Consider the following 24,505-nt stretch of genomic DNA (forward strand, 5'->3'; position numbering starts at 1 on the left):
TTCTTCTACATATGAATATTCAGTTTTCATAGCACCATTTATTGGAAAGACTGTTCTTTTCCTAATGTATGTTCTTGGCACCTTTGTCAAAAATTAGTTGGCTGTAAATATGTAGATTTGTTTCTGAGTTATCTGTTCTGTTCCATTGGTCTATTTATCTGTTTTTATGCCAATAACATGCTGTTTTGGTTACACTACCTTTGTAATATATTTTGAAATCATGTAGTGTAATGCCTCCAGCTTTGTTCTTTTTGCTCAAGATTACTCTGGCTATTCAGAATATTTGGTGGTTTCATGTGCATTTTAGGATTTTTTAAAATTTATGTGAAGAATTTTTTGATAGACTCTGTAGATTACTTTGGGTAGTATGGTTATTTTAACAATATTTGTTATTTCAATTCATATACATGGGATGTCTTTTTTTAATTTTTGGCATCCTCTTTAATTTGTTTCACCAGTGTTTTACAGTTTGTATTGGAGAGATCTTTCACATCCTTGGTTAAGTTTATTCCTAGGTATTTTATTTTTCGGCAGCTATTGTAAATGGTGTTATGTTCTTGATTCTTTTAAGCCAGTTTAATATTGGTGTACAATAACACTTCTGATTTATGTACATTCATTTTGTATCCTATGACTTAGATTTTTTTTGTGTGAAGTCTTTAGGTTTTTTAATATTTAAGATTATGTCACCTGAAAACAGGGTGTATTTTCCGTTCGTGTTGCCATAACAGAAAAACCTGAAACTGGGTAATTTATAAAGAACAGAGGTGTATTTTGTTTACGATTCTGGGACGGCTGCATATGGCGTGGGCCTCGGGCTGCTTCTACTCATGGCAGAAAGTGGCAGGCAGCCAGCAAGTATAAGCAGATCACATGTTGAGAGGAAGCAAGAGAGGGGAGGTGCCAGGGTCTTTTAAACAACCAGCTCTCACGGGAACTAATAGAGTGAGAACTCACTCATTACTCCCCTACCTAGGGAGAGCACTAATCCATTCATGGGGATCCGCCCCCATGACTCAAGCTGCCATATTGTGGATCAGATTTCCATGAGTTCTCAGAGGAAAATACATACCAAGTCCATCACCAAGGGAGAATTTGAATTCCTGCTTCCAATATGGATGATCTTTATTTTTTATTTTCCTAATTGCTCTGTCTAGGACTTTAAGTACTCTGTTGAATAAAAGTTATGAAAGTGGACCTTCATTGTATTTCTCCGGTTTTAAGAGGGAAAGCTTTCAACTTTTATACAGAGTGATGTTAGCTGTGCATTTGTCATATATGGCCTTTATTGTGCTGAGTTTTGATTTATTTATACGTAATTTGTTGAAGGGTTTTATCATGAAGGGGTGTTGAATTTTATCAAATAATTTTTCTGCATTTACTGAGATAATAATATGGTGTTTGTACTTTTTTTAGTCTCTTTCATTTATTTCTTCTCTGATCTTTATTATTTCTTTTCTCCTACTGATTTTGGGGTTGGCTTCTTGCTTTTTCAGTTTTTTCAGTTGTGTTGTTAGGTTGTTTACTTGAAATCTTTCTACCTTTTGGTGTAGATGTTTATTGCTATAAACTTGTGACTTAGTACAGCTTTTGATGTATTCCATAAGGAAGTTTTTATGTTGCATTTTTATTTTCATTTTTCTTTTTTAATTTTATTTTGTCGATATACATTGTGGCTGATTATTGCTCCCCATCACCAAAACCTCCCTCCCTTCTCCCTCCCCCCTCTCCCCCAACAATGTCCATTCTGTTTGCTTGTCGTATCAACTTCAAATAATTGTGGTTGTTATATCTTCTTCCCCCCCCCCGGTTTGTGTGTGTGTGTGTGTGTGTGTGTGTGTGTGTGTGTGTGTGAATTTATATATTAATTTTTAGCTCCCACCAATAAGTGAGAACATGTGGTATTTATCTTTCTGTGCCTCACTTGTTTCACTTAATATAATTCTCTCAACGTCCATCCATGTTGTTGCAAATGGCAGTATTTCATTCGTTTTTATAGCTGAGTAGTATTCCATTGTGTACATGTACCACATTTTCCGTATCCACTCATCTGATGATGGGCATTTGGGCTGGTTCCAACTCTTGGCTATTGTAAAGAGTGCTGCGATAAATATTGGGAAACAGGTATACCTTCGACTTGATGATTTCCATTCCTCTGGGTATATTCCCAACAGTGGGATAGCTGGGTCGTATGGTAGATCTATCTGCAATTGTTTGAGGAACCTCCATACCATTTTCCATAGAGGCTGCACCATTTTGCAGTCCCACCAACAATGTATGAGAGTTCCTTTTTCTCCGCAACCTCGCCAGCATTTATCGTTCAGAGTCTTTTGGATTTTAGCCATCCTAACTGGGGTTAGATGGTATCTCAATGTGGTTTTGATTTGCATTTCCCGGATGCTGAGTGATGTTGAGCATTTTTTCATATGTCTGTTGGCCATTTGGATATCTTCCTTAGAGAAATGCCTATTTAGCTCTTTTGCCCATTTTTTAATTGGGTTGCTTGTTTTCTTCTTGTAAAGTTGTTTGAGTTCCTTATATATTCTGGATATTAATCCTTTGTCAGATGTATATTTTGCAAATATTTTCTCCCACTCTGTTGGTTGTCTTTTAACTCTGTTAATTGTTTCTTTTGCTGTGCAGAAGCTTTTTAGTTTGATATAATCCCATTTGTTTATTTTTCCTTTGGTTGCCCGTGCTTTTGGGGTCGTATTCATGAAGTCTGTCCCCAGTCCTATTTCCTGAAGTGTTTGTCCTATGTTTTCTTTAAGAAGTTTTATTGTTTCAGGGTGTATATTTAAATCCTTAATCCATTTTGAGTTGATTTTAGTATACGGCGAGAGGTATGGATCTAGTTTCATTCTCCTGCATATGGATATCCAGTTATCCCAGCACCATTTGCTAAAGAGGCAGTCCCGTCCCCAGTGAATAGGCTTGGTGCCTTTGTCAAAGATCATCTGGCAGTAAGTGTGTGGGTTGATTTCTGGATTTTCTATTCTATTCCATTGGTCAGTGTGTCTGTTTTTATGCCAGTACCATACTGTTTTGGTTATTATAGCTTTGTAGTATAGCTTAAAGTCAGGTAGTGTTATGCCTCCAGCTTTGTTTTTTTTGCTCAGCATTGCTTTGGCTATCCGTGGTCTTTTATTGTTCCATTTAAATGTCTAGATAGTTTTTTCCATTTCTGAGAAAGATGTCTTTGGAATTTTGATGGGGATTGCATTGAATTTGTATATCACTTTGGGTAGTATGGACATTTTCACTATGTTGATTCTTCCAATCCAAGAGCATGGGATATCTTTCCATCTTCTTGTATCCTCTCTAATTTCTCTCAGCAGTGGTTTGTAGTTCTCATTATAGAGATTTTTCACCTCCTTGGTTAACTCAATTCCTAAGTATTTTATTTTTTTGGTGGCTATTGTAAATGGGCAGGCTTTCTTGATTTCTCTTTCTGCATGTTCACTATTGGAGAAAAGAAATGCTACTGATTTTTGTGTGTTGATTTTGTATCCTGCTACTGTGCTGAAATCATTTATCAATTCCACGAGTTTTTTTGTAGAGGTTTTAGGCTGTTCGATATATAGGATCATGTCATCTGCAAACAGGGACAGTTTGACTTCATCTTTTCCAATCTGGATGCCCTTTATTTCCTTCTCTTCTCTGATTGCTCTGGCTAGTACTTCCAACACTATGTTGAATAGGAGTGGTGAGAGTGGGCATCCTTGTCTAGTGCCTGTTCTTAAAGGAAAAGCTTTCAGCTTTTCCCCATTCAGGATGATATTGGCAGTGGGTTTGGCATATATGGCTTTAATTATGTTGAGATACTTTCCCTCTATACCTAACTTATAGAGGGTCTTTGTCATGAATGAGTGCTGAACTTTATCAAATGCTTTTTCAGCATCTATAGAGATGATCATATGGTCCTTGTGTTTGAGTTTATTAATATGGTGTATCACATTTATTGATTTGCGTATGTTGAACCATCCTTGCATCCCTGGGATGAATCCCACTTGATCGTGATGAATAATTTTTCGTATGTGTTGCTGTATTCTGTTTGCTAGTATTTTAGTGAGGATTTTTGCATCTATATTCATCAAGGATATCGGCCTGTAGTTTTCTTTTTTGGTTATATCTTTACCTGGTTTTGGTATCAGGATGATGTTTGCTTCATAGAATGAGTTTGGGAGATTTGCGTCCGTTTCAATCTTTTGGAATAGTTTGTAAAGAATCGGTGTCAACTCCTCTTTGAATGTTTGGTAAAATTCTGCTGTGACTCCATCTGGTCCTGGGCTTTTCTTTCTTGGGAGCCTTCTGATAACAGCTTCAATCTCCTTTATTGTTATTGGTCTGTTCAAACTTTCTACGTCTTCACGGTTTAGTTTTGGGAGCTTGTGTGTGTCCAGAAATTTATCCATTTCCTCCAGATTTTCTAATTTGTTGGCGTATAGTTGTTTATAGTAGTCTCGAATGATTCCTTGTATTTCAGATGAATCAGTTGTAATATCTCCTTTTTCATTTCTAATTTTTTTTATTTGAGTCTTCTCTCTTCTTTTTTTTGTTAGCCATGCTAATGGTTTGTCAATTTTATTTATCTTTTCAAAAAACCAACTTTTTGATTCGTTGACTTTTGAATTGTTTTTTGGTTTTCAATTTCATTCAGTTGTGCTCTGATCTTAATGATTTCTTTCCTTCTGCTAACTTTAGGTTTGGATTGTTCTTGTTTTTCTAGTTCTTTAAGGTGAAGTGTTAGGTTGTTCACTTGCCATCTTTCTATTCTTCTGAAGTGAGCATTTAATGCAATAAATTTTCCCCTCAATACTGCTTTTGCAGTATCCCACAGGTTTTGGTATGATGTATCATTGTTTTCATTAGTTTCAATAAATTTTTTGCTTTCCTGCTTGATTTCTTCTTGGACCCATATGTCATTAAGTAGAATGCTGTTTAATTTCCATGTGTTTGTATAGTTTCCAGAGTTTCATTTGTTATTAATTTCTAGTTTTAATCCATTGTGGTCTGAGAAGATACATGGGATAATTCCAATTTTTTTGAATTTATTGAGACTTGATTTGTGACCTAATATGTGATCTATTCTGGAGAATGATCCATGTGCTGATGAGAAGAATGAATATTCTGAGGTTGTTGGGTGGAATGTTCTGTAGATATCTGCCAATTCCTATTGGCAAGAGTCTTATTTAGATCTTGTGTTTCTCTACTGATTCTTTGCCTGGATGATCTGTCCAATATTGACAGTGGGGTGTTCAGGTCCCCTGCTATTATGGTCTTAGTGTCTATTTCCTTCTTTAGGTCTAATAGAGTTTGTTTTATAAATCTGGCTCCTCCAACATTGGGTCCATACATATTTATGATTGTTATGTCTTCTCGATGGATCAGACCTTTTATCATTAAGTAGTGTCCCTCATTGTCTCTTTTTATGGTTTTTAGTTTAAAGTCTATTTTGTCAGATATAAGAATAGCTACTCCAGCTCGTTTTTCTTTTCTGTTTGCATGGTAAATCTTTTTCCATCCTTTCACTCTTAGTCTGTTTGAATCTTTATGGGTGAGGTGGGTCTCTTGTAGGCAGCATATAGTTGGGTCCTCTTTTTTGATCCAGTCAGCCAGTCTGTGTCTTTTAATTGGGGAATTTAAGCCTTTTACATTAGGAGTTGTTATTGAAAGGTGTTGATTTATTCCTAGCATTTTATTGGTTGTTTGGTTGTCTTAGGTGTCTTTTGTTCCTTGCTTTCTGATTTACTGTTTGGTTTCTGTGTTTGTTGGTTCCTTAGGTTGTAGATAGTGTTTTTGTTAGCTTGTTTTCTCTTCATGAATGCCAGTTTTATTATACTAGCGGGTTTAGATTTTTCTTGGGTTTTTATGGCAGTGGTAGTTATTTTTCAGGAACCAAACCCAGTACTCCCTTGAGGATTTCTTGTAAGGGTGGTCGTGTGGTAGTGAACTCCCGCAGTTTTTGTTTGTCTGAGAAATATACTATTTGCCCCTCATTTCGGAAGGATAGCCTTGCAGGGTAGAGTATTCTTGGCTGGCAATCTTTGTCTTTTAGTATTTTGAAAATATCATCCCATTCCTTTCTAGCTTTTAGGGTTTGTGATGAAAAGTCTGATGTTAACCTGAGTGGGGCTCCCTTATAGGTGATTTGACGCTTCTCTCTTGCAGTTTTAAGATTCTCTCTTTGTCTCTGAGTTTTGCCACTTTGACTATGACATGTCTTGGAGAAGGTCTTTTTGGGTTCAATACATTTTGAGTTCGTTGAGCTTCCTGGATCTGAAGATCTGTGATTTTTCCTATACCTGGGAAGTTTTCTGCCACTATTTTGTTGAATATATTTCCAATGTAATCTCCATTTTCCTCCCCTTCTGGAATACCCATGACTCGGATATTTGATCGCTTAAGGTTGTCTGATATCTCTCTCAGATTTTCTTCAATGTCCTTGATTCTTTTTTCTTTCTTTTTGTCTGCTTGTGTTATTTCAAACAGCCCATCTTCAAGTTCAGAGGTTCTCTCTTCAACTTCGACAAGCCTGCTCGTTAAACTCTCCGTTGTGTTTTTTATTTCGTTGAATAACTTCTTCAGTTCAGCAAGTTCTGCTACATTTTTTTTCAGGACATTGATTTCCTTGTACATTTCCTCTTTCAGATCCTGTATACTTTTCCTCATTTCATCATGATGTCTAGCTGAGTTTTCTTGTATCTTATTCAGTTTCCTTAGAATTTATCACTCGAAATTCCTTATCAGTTATTTCAAGGGATTCTTGTTCTATAGGATCTAGAGTTTGAGATTGATTAACTTTTGGTGGTGTACTTTCTTGATTTTGTGTATTTCTGGTATCTTTTTTTTGGTGTTTATTCATTGTGGCAGGGGGTTTCACAGTCCACCTGTTTGAGACTAATGACTAACTAGGATGTTGCTGTGGTTGCCAATTTCGTATGGCTCCCTCCGTGACTGCTCAGTTGGCCTCTAGTGCCTTGTGTGTGTGGTTGCCTCGGGTCTTGGGCTTCTCCGGGGAGCCACCTTTCTAGTCAGCTTGGACTCTGCTGGCCTGGTGGATCACGTACCACAGGGTGTGTGATCTCTGTTGAGCTTTCACTTCCTGTGCAGGACTTCTCCCTGTTCTGTGTGCTCTGGCCCAGGCTGTTAGATCGTGTAGTGGTGACCCCACCGGGTGTGTGGTTTCTGTCGAGTCTCCGCCTCCCTGGCCGCACGTCTCCCCACTCTGTGCGCACTGTGCTGGGTTGGGGCGTGTCTTCTGCACCCCTCGTCTATCAGCTGGGCCTTCAAGACCCTGCTCGGCACCGCCTCGCCCAGGAAGTCTACCAGGTTTCTGCTAGGCACAGACGACCGGCCTCTGGGTGCCTTTGTAGCACTATGTAGATCTTTCTCTGGTCTTGTTCATCTTTGTATCCCCCTAGTATAATCCGAGTCTGGTGCCCACCTGCAGCCTGGTCTCCGGCAGGTTTAAGCAGGCCTGGGAACTCTCCTACCACACTATTCCCAACCAGAAATTCGTTAGGCTTTTTTCCAAACTGGTGGCCGCAGAGATGGTATCTGCCTCCCAGTAACAGGGAGTTTACCTGGGGCCGGAGTCCAGGGTGTGGTGGAGTGACAGTTGGCCCGCCCGTACTTCCTTGCCCTCCCGACACTGGCCGGGGACGCCCTCCCACCACCAGCCCCGCCAGAGAACCGCGTTGGGAGTGGGAGGGGAGGCTGGCCCACAGGCTCCAGAAAGCCCGGCGCCACGCCAAGCAAGTGGGTGGGCTCAGTGATGGCCGAGCTGGGTGGGGCTGCCCGCACCTGGGAAAATGGAGGCAGCACCAGGGCAGTGAGTGGCCTGGTGGTGCAGGCGGGAGCCAGGTGGGTATCCACCCCCCGAACAGAGCTGTGCCAGGGGTCACTCACAGTGCTGTGCCAGGTCGTGCGCTCACTCTGTCTCTGGTTTGCGCCTTCCCCGTTCTCGGCCGCTGCCGCCTCGGGATGTTCAGTCACGGCGCGGCTCGGGCGCCCCCAGGAATCTTCTTTAATGCTGGCCTGAAACCTTGAATCCTGAATAGGGCAGCTGGCTGCCTTCAGCATGGCCCCGGCCTCCGGGATCCTGGCTGCATCCACAGCAGCGCTGGCGCTGTGTTCCCTGTTTCGAGACTCGCTTTTGCAGCTACAAAACAGTTCTTTTCCTGCTCCACACTTCAAAGCTGTTGCCTGTAAATGAGGCAGCCTCTCCTGCCGGGGGCAAAGTGGCATTCAGCCCCCACGACCAGCCACCAGCAGCCGTCCTCCCTTAAGAGATGGCAAGAGGAAGGTCCACAAGTTTCCCGGCTGCCTGAGGCCCAGTGGCCACCTTTTCCACCTCAGCTACTCCGCGCCAGCCGCCGCAGCCGCCGCCATCTTGAAAACTTATTTTCATTTTTGAAAAAAATTTTAAAATATTCTTTTTAATTTCTGTATTGAACTGTTTCAGGACCATGTGTAATTTTCATGTACTGGTATAGTTTTTGAAGTTCCTCTTGTTTTTGATTTTTAAAAAAATTCTGTTGTCAGAAATAATACTTGTTATGATATTGATTTATTTTAGATTTGTTGAGTCTTTTTTTTGTTGCCTAAAATTTGGTATATCCTGGAGGGTGTTCTATAGGCTGAGGAGAGGAATGTGTATTAGTCCACTGTTGGATAAAATGTTCCGTAAATGTCTTCTCCATTTATTTGGTTTATAGAGCAGTTTACTTGGGATGTTTCTTTGTTGATTTTCTCCCTAGCTGATCTGTTTAATGCTGAGATTGTGGTGTTGAGCTATCCAACTATTATTGTATTGGAGTCTATCAATCCCTTTAGATCCTATAATAATTGCTTTATATATCTGGGTGCTCTGTTGTTAGGTGCATATATATTTAGAACTGGTATATCCTCTTGCTGAACTGACACCTTTATTGTAATATATTTACCCTCTTTTCCCCTTTTTCCAGTGTTTGGTTTAAAGTTTACTTTATCTAATATAAGTATAGCGACTTCTGTTCAGTTTTGTTTTCCATTTGTGTGGAGTATCTTATTGCATCTCCTCAATTTCATTATGTGTGTGTCTTTATAGGTGAAGTGAGTTTCTTGTAGGCAGTATATTGTTGGGTCTTTTGTTGTTGTTATTTCAGTCAGTCTATATCTTTTAATGGGGAAATTTAAACCATTCACATTCACAGTTATTATTGATAGGTGAGGTCTTACTCTTGTCATTTTGTTAATTGTTATCTGTTTTTTTTTTTTGTATGTACTTTGTTTCTTTCTTCCTCCTTTATCTTTTGTCTTTGTAGTGTGGTTATTTTCTTTAGTAATGGCATTTGGTTCCTTTTTCTTTCTCATTTCCGTGTCTTGTATACCAGTGAGTTATATATTGTTTTCACTATGGTAGTTTTCATCCTTTCATTTCTATATATAGGATGCCAGGACTCCTTTAAGCATTTCTTGTAAGTCTGGTCTTGTGATGAATTCTCTGTTTTTGAAAGACTATTTCTTCAGTTCTGAAAGATTGCTTTGCTGAATAAAGTATTCTTGGCTGGATTTTTTTTTTTTTTTTAATCAGAACTTTGAAGATATCATCCCGCTCTCTTCTGGTCTGCAATGTTCCTGCTGAGAAATCTGCTGTCAATCTGATAGGGATTCCCTTATAGATGACTTGATGCTTCTTTCTTGCTGTTTTTAGAATTCTTTCTTTTTCTTTGACTTTTGATACTTTTACTATAATGTGCTCAGAGAGGATCTTTTGGGGTTGAATCTATCTGCAGTTCTTTGAGCTTTCTGGATTTGAATTTTCATATCTCTTCCCTAGACTTCAGAAGTTTTGAGCCATTATTTTATTAAACATATTTTCCATGCTTTTTTTCATTTATTATTTTTTTTCCTCATAACTCACATAATACGAAAATTTGTTTGTGTAATGGTAAGCTATAAGTTTTGTAGGCTTTCTTTATTTACATATTTTCTTTCTTTGTTTCTGACTGGGTTATTTCAAAAGACCTGCCTTCAAGTCAGTAATTCTTTTTTCTGTCTGATCTAGTCTGGTACTGAAGCTCTCAACTTTATTTTTCATTTATTGAATTCTTTTGCTGTAAGATTTCTTTTTTGTTTTTCTTTATAATCTTTATCTTTATCTTTTTGTTAAATTTCTTATTTAGATCATAAATTATTTTTCTGATTTTGTTGAATTGTTTGTCTATATTCTCTTATATTCCACTGGAGTTCTCTTAACACAGTTACTTTGATTTGTTTTTTCCTGGAAATTTATAGGTCCTCTTTTCTTTGGGGTCTGTTTCTTGGTGATCATGTGTTCCTTCATAAGTTCATATTTCTTTGCTTTTTTGTGTTTCTTGTATCCCTAAATTGATATATGTGCATCTCCTGGAACAGTCATCTCTTCTGATTTTATGGACTTGCTTCCAGTTTTAAACACTTTTTCCTGTAGGCATGTCCTGTAGTGTCAGTTGGGTAGGGTGTTTTGGCTTTGTTTCTGTGTAGTCACAGTACTTTAGTCTTCATGTGATTTCTTCAGCTGTAATTCACATCTGCAGTAATTGCTAGTGCCTCAGTAGGATAGATTGTGGGTGTTTATGGAGACAGTGGCATTACTTTGCTTGGGGTGAGGACCTCCGTGCAGGTGTGTTCTCATGCTCTGCAGGGATGCATGGTGGCAGTTCCACCAGTTGTGGGTGTGGCATTACCACTAGCAGTTGGTGCTAGGTGGGCCTTTCCTCACTCCCTGGGAGTCACAAGTTGCATGTGGTGGCTCCATTGAATATAGGGGTGGGTTTGCCAGTAGCAGCTTGTGCTAGGCAATACAACCTCCAGTCCCTGTGGTGGTCCATGTGCTGTGAGAAACAATTTTGTTGGTAAAAGTGATAGGGTCACTGGCAGTGGGCACTGGATGAGCCAGCTCCCTGTCTCTTGAAGATGTGTGAAGTGCACAATGGTTCCTGTGGTGGAAGGGCTATGTTTGCCAGTGATGGCAGGAGAATTCCTCTTAAAAGTGGAATCGATATGCCTCAGTGTATGCAGATGTTCTACCTTCCTAGGGAATATCAAATCATTTTTAGTAGATTATTGAGAGTTTCCATTGCTCCACTTTCTAGCAAAATATTATTTTCAGGCTATAATGATATAGCCTTTCTAGTGGGCATACAATGGTAATTCAAATTACAAATTACAAATGTACAAATTACATTTTGTTGTAATTTGAATTTAACTTGATTACTAATGATGCTAATTATCTCTTAATTTATCTTTTGGCCAGTTATACTTCTCTTTGGTGAAGGCTTTGATAACGTCTTTTGTCAAATATATTTTTGGATAATTTGTTTTCTTATTGGTTAATGCTTTCTGTGTCCTGTTTATGAAATCTTTGGCCATTCAAAGTCATAAAGATATATATTTTTTTCTTCATTTTTGGCTTTGTTGGTTTGCCTTTCACATTTAAGTTTACAATCCATTGGAAACTGATTTTTGTGTAAAGTGTGTTAGAGCTTAAAGTTTCTCTTTTTTCATAGCGATATAAATTGTGCCCAAACTATTTATTATAAAAGTATCACTTCCCCACTACATTGAAGTGCCATCTTTATTGTTGATCTGGTCATATTTACATGTATACAACTTGCCTTGGACTTTTTTCTGTTCCATTAGCCTAAGTGGCTATCTGTCTGTCTATATCCATTATATATTTAAGATCTGTAATAGAATCCACTTTTTATTTTTGATATTGTTTGTTTTTTCTTTTTGATGAGTGTTTATTTTTTTAATCTTTTCCATAAATCATATTTTAGATTTTTTAATTATTAATTTTCTTATTATTATATGGGGGAGACAGCTATGTAAACACACATCTTGCATGATCTGCTACTAGGGCTAAAGTAGAAATTTGGACTTAGTACTATAAGCTGTAGGGTACATAAAAGGGAGTCATGGGTTTTTGTTTTTGTTTTTGTTTTTGTTTTTGTTTTTGTTTTTGTTTTATAGAGATTGTGGGTGGCCATGAAAGGCTTCATAATTTTACTTAAGCTAAGTTTCAAAATTTGAGTAGTTATCCATCTGGCATATTATGTTCTGAAATGTATTATAGGCAGAGAGCATGGGGTACACAAAGCCATGAAGAGACATTAAAGTGGCATGGTCTTTGTGGAAAATTGTTAACATTTTGTTATGACTTCTACTTAGGAGCTGGGTTGTTTAGGGCATTGTATACAAACTAAAAAATTTTGGACTTTGCCTTCTAGGCCAGGAGATTTTCATGCTTGTTTTATGTGGCCTTTATCCATCTAGGGCCTGCAGGCCCTTACAGCCATCCCCAGAAAGAGAGAACGGTCTAATGGGTGGGAACCCTGTTTCCATCAGAGCAGCTCTTGTTTTGCCTATTTTATTTTACAGTTTTTTATTGGAATTTATTAGGGAAAAGATTCACAGCTTTTTAAAAAAGCTACTAAAATTGTGAAAACTACTTCAATAATAAATAAGAAGGCTCTGAAAATTTTAGGCAGGAGAATGATATTTAAGATAAATTAAACATTATGGTGAAATACAACATGCAGGGATTATGTCTTATGGGCAGCTAATCTGTCTACCTTTTCAGGTGTGGTTCCCAACAAAGGTCAATTTCCCATGGCTGGGGGAGCCCAGGAGTTCTTTCAGTGCACTGGTCCAATGTGCCGCTATGCCGAAGACCTGACTCCCATGCTCAGAATCATGGCAGGACCCGGGATTAAAAAGTATGTTTGCCCCTTTACTTATTTTCTCTTCCTTCTGTCCTGTCATTTATTCTCCCCTTGTTTATTAGTGACATAATGGTAAACTTCGAGTCCTCAAGGAAAGAATTACTATTTTTTTTTTCTTTATGAGAGAGCTTTTATATAAGTGGATATCATGTTTAACAAATTGGGAAGATATTGTGTAAAAATATTTTACTGAAAAATACAAGCAAAGAGAGGCCTTATTTTGGAATAGAAACAGTAGATCTTTTTGTTGTTCATTTGATAATTTGAATATAAAGACTTAGCTTACTTTAAATTGAGTCTTTCTGGTTCTTCTGCCATCTGTTACCACACACATATTTTCTAATCTCTGCTGGGCATTCAATATTACTTGGAAATCTGTTTCCCTAGATGGCTCTTTCTCACATTCTCTGTAGCAGTGATTGCAAAGTATTTTCATTTTCAGCAAACCTGTTATCTTCTCATCTGTATTACACTCAAATGAATAATCCTGTGTCCTACCTCACGTAGAAAATGTAATCTGTGTGGAATTTACTTCAGTTTCTTCCAAACAAGTTTCCTAGGTTTCCAACCATTTTTTTTTCCTTTCCTCTTAGATAAAATATCTCTCATTTTTACCTTAATATATAAGAGCTTCCACCTGTGCTCTAAATTTCATATTTTCTTACTGTTTCAGGTATTTGTTTCATTACTTATCGCACCTTACTATGACTTCCACCTCTATTTTACACACACACACACACACACAAACATGAGGGTACTTCAAAAAGTTTGTGAAAAAATAGAATTAAAAGATAATACAAATCTTCCCATGAACTTTTTGAAGTACCCTCGTGTGTGTGTGTGTGTGTGTGTGTGTGTGTGTGTGTGTGCTAATAGGTATATATGTATAGTCATGCACCACATAATGATGTTTTGGTCAAGGACGGCCACATATATGACAGTGGTCTCATAAGAGTGTAATACTATAATTTTAACGTAACTTTTCTATGTTTAGATACACACTTACCATTGTGTTGCAATTGCCTGCACTATTCAATATATCATCATGCCATACAGGTTTGTAGTCTAGGTACATACTAGGCAATACCACCTAGGTTTGTGTAAGTACACTCTATGATGTTTGCACAACAACAAAATCACCTAACAATATATTTCTCAGAACATATCTCCATCGTTAAGCAATGCATATACATACACATATGCATATGTATATGTATGTTTTTATATGTCTTTTGCATTATTATTAAAAATGCTTAAGTATCTCTGATCTTACAAAGAAACAAAACTTTATTCTCTGTCCCACATTCTACTTCAACTACTACTTTATGTCCTTTTTTGCCCTAATGGCCAAACTTATATGAATTATTTATACTCATCAAATCTAAATTCTGACATTGCCTTCTCATTTCTCAACGCACTACATCCTGGTTTCCACCATTGAATATTTTTTTTTGCGAAGGTCTGCGATTTTTTTTTTGTTTATTGCTAAAGGTGATGACTACTTCTCCACACTTATCACACGTGACCTCATGATAACTGGTAACATTATTGACTACTCCTTCTTGAAATAATCTCTGCCTTTGCTTTTTGTGATTGGCACTCTTCTGCTATATCTATGGCTTTCCCTTTTTGTCAACCTTGCTGGTTCTTCTGCTGCTCGATTTTTTGCACTCTAGACGGTCCTGGCTTACTTCCCTCTTTTCTCTCTACTCACCCTCCCAAGGTGACTCCATCCATACCTTCCACTTCAACTATTTCCCATACACAGATGACTCCCAAATCTGCATGTGCAACTCCCTCTTCTCACTGAAGCAACAGGATTGGTATGCTGACCGTGTCAGAAACCTAAAATCCAATATGTCTAACAGTGATCTTATTTTCCTTTCAGATCCCACAAACCTGATCTGCTACCTACCTCTATTTTTACCCAGTTTCAGTGACTGGGTCACAATCAACCCAGTCACTAGAGCTTAATTTTTTTCACTCCTTATATCAAAGCAATGTTGAGTCCTATTAAAATTACCTTCTAATTATTTCTTACATCTTTACCTTTCTCTTTATCACCATGGTAACAATCCTAGTTCAGGCCACAATTGTTTCTCACCCTGACTACTACCATATCCTTATGACCTGTCATTCCACCTCCAATCTTGACCCATTCCAAATTATTCTTTCCCCTGCAGGCAGAGAAATATTTTTAAATGCACATATGAATCTCAAGGGATAGCCATTTCTAACTTATAGTGCTTGGGGGAAAAACACTTCATTAGAGCTGAAGCTCAGTTTTTAGGATTGGTCAAGTAAACTTATGTAATTAATTTATTGACATCAGTTTCGTTCTAACCCTGTAAAGGTTAAAACTGGATACAAAGGTACATTTAAAGGACTTGAAATTTTACTGGATGGAACATGACGGCGGCTCGTTTTTAATGTCCAAAGTGGACCAAGATCTTATTCTGGCTCAGAAAAAGGTAATTTTAAATAGAATTTGTTTAATGTAATTCATATTGAGTCAAAGAGAAGCCATTCTGACCCTTTTCCTTTCCAGTCTACCAAATATTTCTGTGTCAACATGCAGAATTAAGGTAATCACACTAGTTACACTATGTTATTTTGTTTAAATAATAAAAACAGTATTTTGAAAGTAAAGTATAATAAAACCAAGAAAGAAATTTCTCAGAGGTAACTATTATTAATAATTTGGCATATTTTTGTCCAATGATTCTTCTCTCCCATGTGTGTGGATGTAAATTTTACACAATTAACATCGTATATGTAGTAACTCTACTCTAATTTTTATTTTTTGAATTTAATTTTTGAATTGAACCATAATCAATTATACATATGTGTGGGGTACAGAGTTGACTATCAGTATTTGTGTACAGTATGCAGTGATCAAATCAATATTATTAGCATGTTCATCATTACAAGTCATAATTATTCTTTGAGTCCCTTTCCCAATTACTTCCTAACCCCTTCCCACTCCCCTTTTTCATTTCTAGTAACTGTAGGTCTGTTCTCTCCTTCTGAAAGTTCAATGTTTTATTGTGGTCTACCTTTTTCTCTTTCTCTCTTTCTCTGTCTCTCTCTCTTTCTTTCCTTTTCTTTCTTTCATGTTTAGCTCCCACTTATGAGTGATGACATGCAGTATTTGAATTTTTGTTCCTGGCTTATTTTACTTAACATAATTTTCTCTAAGCTCATCGATGTTGATGCGAATGGCACAATTTCATTCTTTCTTATACATGAGTAGTATTCTGTTTTGCATGTATACCACATTTTCCTTTCTTTTAAATGTTGAATCTTATATCCATTTTTTAAATTTCATTTTTATTATTAGCATGTTCATTATTACTAATCATAATTTTTCTTTATGTCCTTTACTTTACTTACACTTCCCAAAGCCCCTCAGTCCCTTCCCCCCATCCGTAATGTGCTTAGCTTTGTACACTCCTTCTGAAAGTTCAGCGTATTGTTGTAGTTCTTTCTTTCTCTCTTCTTTCCTACTTTCTTAGCACCCAGTTATAAGCATGGACATGCATTATTTCTCTTTGTTTGGCTTATTTCACTTAACATAATTTTCTCCAGACTTATCCATTTTGATAAGAATGACAAAATTTCATTCTTTTTTACTTCCATTCGGTTTTTTTTGTTGTTGTTGTTTATTTATTTATTTATTTTTATTATCTCCCACAAATACATGAGAACATGTCGTATTTTTATTTCTGTGCCTGGCTTATTTCACTTAACATAATTTTATCTAAGTTCATTGATGTTGCTGTGAATAGTAATATTTCATTCTATTTCACAGCAGAGTAGTATTCCATTGTGTGGATATATCACATTTTCCTTATACACTTACCCAATGATGGGCATTTAGACTGGTTCCAACTCTTGGCTATTGCGAATGCTGCTGCAATAAACATGGAAGTACAAGTATCCCTTCAATATGATGATTTCTGTTCCTTTGTATATATACCCTGCAGTGGGATAGCTAGGTCATATAGCACTCTATCTGTAGTTGTTTGAGGAACCTCCATAGCATTTTCCATAATGGCTGCACTGTTATATAATCCCACTCACAGTGTAGGAGGGTTCCCTTTTCTCTGTATCCTCACCAAAATTTATTATTTTCAGTCTTTTGGATATTAGCCAGCCTAACTGCAGTGAGATGATAACTCAATGTGGTTTTAATTTTCATTTCCCAAATGCTGAGTGATGTTGAGTATTTTTTCATGTGTCCGTTGGCCATTTCTATACCTTCGTCTGAGAAATACCTATGCAGCTCATTTATCCATTTTTTAATCAGGTTACTTGTTTTTTTATTTATTTTTATTTTTTGCTGTTAAGCTGTTTGAGTTCTTTGTATATTCTGGATATTAATCCTTTGTGAGAAGCATATTTTGCAAGTATTTTTTCCCAATCTGTTAGTTGCCTTTTTGCTCTCTTAATTGTTTCTTTTGCTGTGCTGAAGATTTTTAGTTTAATATAATCCCATTTGTTTATTCTTCCTTTGGTTGCCTGTGCTTTTGGAGTCATATTAATAAAATCTATGCCCAATTCTACTTCCTGAATTGTTTCCCCTATGTTTTTTTAGAAGTTTTATTGTTTCCAAATGTATATTTAATTCCTTAATTGATTTTGAGTTTATTTTGGTATATGGAGAGAGGTATGGGTTTAGTTTCATTCTTCTACATATGGATGTCCAATTTTCCCAGCACCATTTATTGAAGAGGCAGTCTCTTCCCCAGTGTGTAGTCTTGGTGCCTTTGTCAAAGATCAGATGGCTGTAGATATATGGGATGAATTCTGGGTTCTCTGTTCTGTTCCATTGGTCAATATGTCTGTTTTTGTTCCAGTATGATGCTCTTTTTGTTACTATAGTTTTGTAGTGTAGTTTTTAAGTGAGATAGTGTTATGCCTCTGGCTTTTTTTTTTTTTTCCTCAGGATTGCTTTGGCTATTCCTGGACTTTTGTTGTTCCAAATGAATGCTCGAATTGTTTTTTCTTATTCTGTGAAGATTGCCATTGGTATTTTGATGGAGATTGCAATGGATCTGTAGATAAATTTGGATAGTATTGACATTTTCAAAATGATAACTTTTCCAAGCCAAGAGCATGGGATATCTTTCCATCTTCTTCTTTCCTCTTTAATTTCTTTCAACAGTGGTTTGTAGTTCTCATCATAAAGTTTTTTCACATCCTTGGTTAACTTTATTCCTAGGTATTTTATTTTCTTGTTGACTATTGTAAATAGGCTAGCTATCTTGATTTCTTTTTCTGCCAGTTCATTGTTGGACTATAAAAATGCTACTGATTTTTTCATGTTTATTCTGTATCCTGCAACTTCAGTGAAATCATTTGTTAACAATTATTTGTAGAGTCTTTAGGCTGTTCTATATATAGGATGATGTCATCTGCAAACAGGGAAAATTTGACTTCATATTTTCCAGTCTGGATGTCTGTATTTCTTTCTCTTGCCTAATTACTCTGACTAGTACCTCCACTACTTTGTTAAATAGAAGAGGTGAGGGTAGGCATCCTTTTCTTGTTCCTGTTTTGAAGGGAAAAGCTTTCAACTTTTCCCCATTTTGGATAATATTGGCAGTGGTTTTGTTATATATGGCTTTAATTGCATTGAGATACTTTCCTTCTATAACTAATTTGTTGAGGGTCTATATCATGAAGGCATGTTGAATTTTCTCAAATGCTTTTTCAGCATCTATAGATATAATCACATAATTTCTGTCTTGCTTTTGTTGATGTGGTGTATCACATTTTTTGACTTGCATATGTTGACTGATCCTTGCATCCCTGGGATGAATCCCACTTGATCATGTTGTATAATCTTATGTATATGTTGCTCTATTCTATTAGCTAATATTTTACTGAGTATTTTTGCATCTATATTCATCAAAGATGTTGGTCTGTAGTTTTATTTTTTTGTTTTATCTTTATCTGGTTTTGGTATCTGGGTAATGTTTGCCTCATACAATGAGTTTAGGAGAATTAACTCGTTTCAATTGTTTTGGCATAGGTTGCAGAGAATTGGTATTAATTCTATAAATGTTTGGTAGAATTGTGCAATGAAGCTATCTGGTCCTGGGCATTTCTTTGTTTGGATAATGCTCATTACAGCTTCAATCTCTTTGATTGTTGTTGATTTATTGAGGTTTTCTATGTCTTCTTGATTCAGTCTTGGTAGTTTGTGGTGTTTCCATAAATTTATCCATTCTTCCAGGTTTTCAAAGTTGTTGGAGTACAGTTGTTTATAATAGTCTCTAATGATTCATTGTATTTCTGAGGTATTGGTTGTAATATCTTCTTTTTCATTTCTTATTTGAATTATGTGTTTCTTCTCCCTTCTTTTCTTAATTAGCCTAGCTAATGGCTTGTCAGTTTTATTTATCATCTTGAAAAGGCAGCTTTGTTTTCAGAAATCCTTTTATTTTGGGGGTTTATATTTTATTTCATTCTGCTCTGATCTTATTTCTTTTCATCTACTAATTTTGGATTTGCATTATTCTTGTTTTTCTAGTTCTTTGGGTGAAGAATTAGATTATTTACTTGCCAGCTTTCCATTCTTATGCAATAAGTGTTTATTGCAATAAACTTCTCTCTTAGTACTTCTTTTGCAGTATCCCGCAGGTTTTGGTATGATGTGTCATAATTTTCATTAGTTTCAATAAGTTTTCTGACTTTCTGTTTAATTTTTCTCAGACCCATATGTCATTCAGTAGAACGTTATTTAGTTTCCAGGGATTTGTATACTTTCCAGAGTTTCAATTGTTATTGATTTCTAGTTTTAATCCCTTGTGGTCTGAAAAAATACATGGAATAATTCCAATTTTTTTGAATTTGTTGAGACTTGGTATGTGACCTAAACAAGTGGTCTATCCTGGAGAATGTTCCATGTGCTGATGAGAAGAATGAATATTTCGAGGTTGTTGGATGAAATGTTCTGTGTATATATGCCTAGTCCAATTGGTCTAAAGTTGTTTAGGTCTTGTGTTTCTCTGTTGATTTTCTGCCCAGATGATCTGTCCAATGTTGGGAGAGTGAGGTGTGAACCTCTACTATTATGGTATGAGTGTCTATTTCTTTCTTTAGGTGTAATAGTATTTGCTTTATATATCTGGATGCTGTGATAGTATGTGCATAGATGTTCATGACTGTTAGGTTTTTTTCCTGGATAGATACTTTCACCATAATATAGTGTCCTTCTTTATTGCTTTTTATGATTTTTGGTTTAAAGTCTACTTTATCTGATATAAGATTAGCTACTCCACCTCATTATTCATTTCTGTCTGCATGGTATATCTTTTTCCATCCTTTCACTCTTAGTCTATATGTGTCTTTACAAGTGAGGTGACTCTCTTGAAGACAGCCTATTGTTGGGTCCATCTTTTTAATCCAATCACTCAGTCTGTGTCTTTTGAGTGTGGAATTTAATCCCTTTACATTAAGAATTATTATTGAAATGTTTTGATTTCCTCCTGGTATTTTATTGATTTTTGTTTCAATGTTTTAAATATATTTTTTTCCTTTCTTTCTGATTTTGTGTTTGTTGGTTTCTGGAGAGGGTAGAAAAATTTCTTTTCTCTTTATTGTTTGCATTTTTCTTTTACTGGTGGGTTTTGTTCTTTCTTGAGTATTCATGGTAGTGATGATTGTTTTTCTGGTACCAAGCGCAGTATTCCCTTGAGAATTTCTTGTAAGGCTGGTAGTGTGGTGGTAAACTTCCACAGTTTTTGTTTGTCTGGAAAATATACTATTTGTCTTTCATTTCAGAAGGATAGCCTTGCTGGATAAAGTATTACTGGCTAACAATTTTTGTCTTTTAGTGTTTTGAATATATCATCCCATTCTCTTCTTGCTTTTAGGGTTTCTGATGAAATGTCTGATGTTAATCTGATAGGTGCTCCCTTATAAGTGACTTGATGCTTTTCTCTTGCAGCTTTTAAGATACTCTCTTCATCACTGTGCTTTGCCACTTTGACTATAACATATCTTGGAGTGGACCTTTTTGGATTCAATACGTTTGGGGATCTTTGAGCCTCCTGGATCTGAAGATCTGTATCTCTCCCTATACCTGGGAAGTTTTCCACTATTATTTCATTGAATATATTTTCAGTGCCTTTTCCTTATTCCTCCCCTTCTGGAACACCCATAATTCAGATATTTGAGGGCTTAATGTTGTCTGCTATCTCTCTTAATTTTTTACTTCATTTTTTAAATTATTTTTTCTTCTTTTGTTGTCTTCCTGTGCTATTTCAAACAGGTTGTCTTTAAGATCAGAAATTCTCTCTCTGCTTGTTCTAGCCTTCTGTTTAAGCTCTCCATTGTGTTTTTATTTCATTGAATGAATCCTTCAACTCCATAAGCTCTGCTACATTCTTCTTCTGGATATTGATTTCTATGTACATTTCCACCAGCAGGTCCTGTATACTTTTTCTCATTTTCTTGTGTTGTCTATCTGAGTCTTCTTGTATCTGATTGAGTTTCCTTACAATTGTTGCTCAAAATTCCTTTACAGTCATTTCAAGGACTTCTTGCTCTGCAGGAACTGGTATTTGAGAATTATTATATTCCTTTGGTAGTGTCATATTTTCTCATTTTTTTATATTTTGTGTATCTCTCCATTGCTGTTTAGTCATCCTCTTGCAGGTGTGAATGGGGCCGTTGGTTGAATGGGGTATTTTAGTATTGGATCCAGGTAGATGCTATAGTGTAGTCTCTGTGAAGGTATTTTGGGCAAATTCCATGTTGGAGTTGCATGAGAGTGCCTCTGTGACCCTAGAACACTTATTATTTCTTTGCTGGGATTGGTGACACTGTGTTGGTTCATCAAGACGTGGGCAAGCTCTCAAATTTCAGAGGATAGTGCCTTGGAGTCTTGTCACTCTTAGGTTCTAGTGGGTGTTCTTGGGGTGGGACTGTTGGCACCCTGGCTAGCTCACCCTGATCCTAACGGGTGCACTGGAGTATACTAGTGCTCCTCGATTTGAATGTGTGACTCTGGATGGGTTTTTTTTCTTTCCTCTTTCCCTGGGCTCTACTGGAAACACTCCTTCTGCCTATGGTGAGGAGTGGCCACCAGGTAACCTGTGAGGTAGTGGTGGCTGCTGTTTTGGCAACAAGCTATCCTTATGGAAGCAGTTGCTATGGTGGGAGCCATCACGGCCCACTTATGTCACACTGGTGTCTGTAGCAGTGGCAGGGAGTGTTGCTGATGCATGACTGCCTGTCACTCAGTGGTGCTTCTACAACAGCTGGGTGGGCTTCTCAGTGTTGGGGCTGTGCCTGCCTGCTGTCCCATGGAGATTGACAGGTTGTTGCTGCTCTTGTGGGGCCTCTGCAGTGGCTGGGTGGGTCTCTCAGGGGTGGGCTTTGCCTGCCTGGGGTCCCATGGAGGCTGCAGTGTTGCTGCTTTTCTGATGAGGCCTCTGCTATGGCTGGGTGGGCTTCTTAGGTGCCATGCTTCACCTGTCCGGGGTCCCATGGGGAGTACAAGGTAACAGCTCTTCTAGTGGGGCCTTTACGGTGACTGGGTGTGCCTCTTGGGATGGGGCATCACCTGCCTGGGTTCCCAAAGGGCTAGCCAGGTTGCTGCTGTTATGGTGGGGCCTATGCAGCAGCTGAATATCATTCTTTTTTATGGCTGAGTAGTATTCCATTGTGTATATATATGATATTTTCTTTATCCAGTCATTCATTGATGGACACTTAGATTGTTTCCATATTTTGGCTATTGTAAGTAGAGCTTCAATGAACACGGGAGTACAGGTATCCCTGCAACATGATGTTTTCCATTCCTTTGGACATATACCCAGTAGTGGGATTGCTAGGTCATATAATAGTTCTGTCTGTAGTTATTTGAGTGTTCTCCACTCCATACTGTTTTCCATAAAGGCTGTGCTAACTTATGGTCCCATTAACAGTGCAGAAGAGATCCCCTTTCTGGCATTTGTTATTCTCAGTCTTTTTAATAGCCAGTCTAACTGTTGTGAGACACTATCTCAATGTGATTTTGATTTGATTTTATATGGTTATTAGTGATGCTGAGCATTTTTTCATGTACTTCTTGGCCATTTGTATGTCTTCCTTTGAAAAATGCCTATACAACTCCTTTGCCCATTTTTCAATTGGATTATTTTTTTTTAACTGTATAGTTTTTTGAGTTCTTTCTATATTCTGGATATTAATTCCTTGTCAGCTGTATGATTTGTAAATATTTTTTCACATTCCACAGGTAGTCTTTCTGCTCTGTTGATTGTTTCCTTTGTAGTACAGAAGGTATTTAGTTTGATAAAATCCCATTTGTGTATTTTTTTTTTCTTCATCAGTTGCTTGTGATTTGGGGTTCTTGTTAATAAAGTATTTGCCCAGTAATATTTCCTGGAGTGTTTCTCCTAAGTTTTCTTTTAATAACTTTAGGGGTTTGGGTCTTATATTTAAGTCTTTAATCTATTTTGTTTTGTTTTTGGTATGTGGTGAGAAGTATAAGTCCAGTTTCATTCCTCTTACTATGCATGTCCAATTTTCCTAAGACCTTTTATTGAAGGGGCAGTCTTTTCTCTAATGTATGTTCTTGTTGCCTTTGTCAAAGATTAGTTGGCTGTAAGTATGTGTGTTGGGTCCTGGGTTTTATATTTTGTTCCGTTGATCTGAGAGTCTGTTTTTATGCCAGTACTATGCTGTTTTGGTTACAATAGCTTTGTAATGTAATTTGAAGTCAGGTAGTGTTAGGCCTCTGGCTTTATTTATTTTATTTTATTTTGCTTAGTATTGCTTTGGATATTTGGGGTCTTTTGTTCTATATGAATGTTAGGATTGCTTTTTCTATATCTGTGAAGAACGTCAATGGTATTTTCATGGGGATCGAATTGAATCTATAGATTGCTTTGGGTAGAATAGACATTTTCATGGTGTTAATTCTTCCCATCCAAAAGCATGGTATGTCTTACCACCTTTTGGTGATGCCTTTAATTTCTTTAGTAGTGTTTTGTAATTCTCACTGTAGAGATCTTTACTTCCTGGTTGAATTGATTCCCATGCATTTTACTTTTGGCAACTATTATCAGTGAGCTTGCTTTCTTGACTTCTTTCTCTGTTAGTTTGTGACTGGAGTATAAAATTGCTATTGATTTTGGGGTGTTTTTGTATCATGGAACATCACTGAAATAGTTAATCACCTCTAAGAGTTTTATGGTACAGTCTAGGTTTTTCTATATATAAGATAATGTCATCTGCAAAGAAGGATAGTTTTACTTCTTCCTTTCCAATCTGGATGCCCTTTTTTTATTCTCTTGCTTGATTACTCTGGCTAGTAATTCCAATACTACATTAAATAGGAGTAAGAGAATGGGTATCATTGTCTTGTTCCTGTTCTTAAGAGAAATGCTGAAAGCTTTTATCTTTTCTCCATTCAGGATGATATACATGATTGGTTTGTCTTAAATGGCTTTAGTGTGTTGAGATAATTTCCTTTTATACCCAATTTACTGAGAGTCTTTATCATGAAGGGATGTTGAACTTCGTCAAATGCTTTTTTTGTGACTATTGAGATAATCATATGGATTTTGTCCTTGATTTTGTTGACATGATGTATCACATTTATTGACTTCCATATGTTGAACCATCCTTGCATCCCTGGGGTGAATCCCACTTGGTCATGGTGTATATATATATTTTTAAAGTGTTGTATTCTGATTGCTAATATTTTGATGAAGATTTTTCCTTCTGTTTTCGTT

At 36.9% G+C, this 24,505-nt stretch overlaps 1 protein-coding gene across 1 annotated transcript in view; it reads left to right on the forward strand.

Annotated features, from left to right (window-relative positions):
* Window positions 1-24,505, forward strand: part of FAAH2 (fatty acid amide hydrolase 2) — a 243,379-nt gene that overhangs the window by 116,162 nt on the left and 102,712 nt on the right. The window contains exons 6-7 of the mRNA XM_063084219.1: window positions 12,611-12,746; window positions 15,106-15,223. Of these exons, the coding sequence (XP_062940289.1) occupies window positions 12,611-12,746; window positions 15,106-15,223 (254 nt within the window). The remainder of the gene's footprint in view (window positions 1-12,610; window positions 12,747-15,105; window positions 15,224-24,505) is intronic.

The sequence above is a fragment of the Cynocephalus volans genome, chromosome X (genome assembly GCF_027409185.1).
Source record: "Cynocephalus volans isolate mCynVol1 chromosome X, mCynVol1.pri, whole genome shotgun sequence".
NCBI classification, from domain to species: domain Eukaryota; kingdom Metazoa; phylum Chordata; class Mammalia; order Dermoptera; family Cynocephalidae; genus Cynocephalus; species Cynocephalus volans.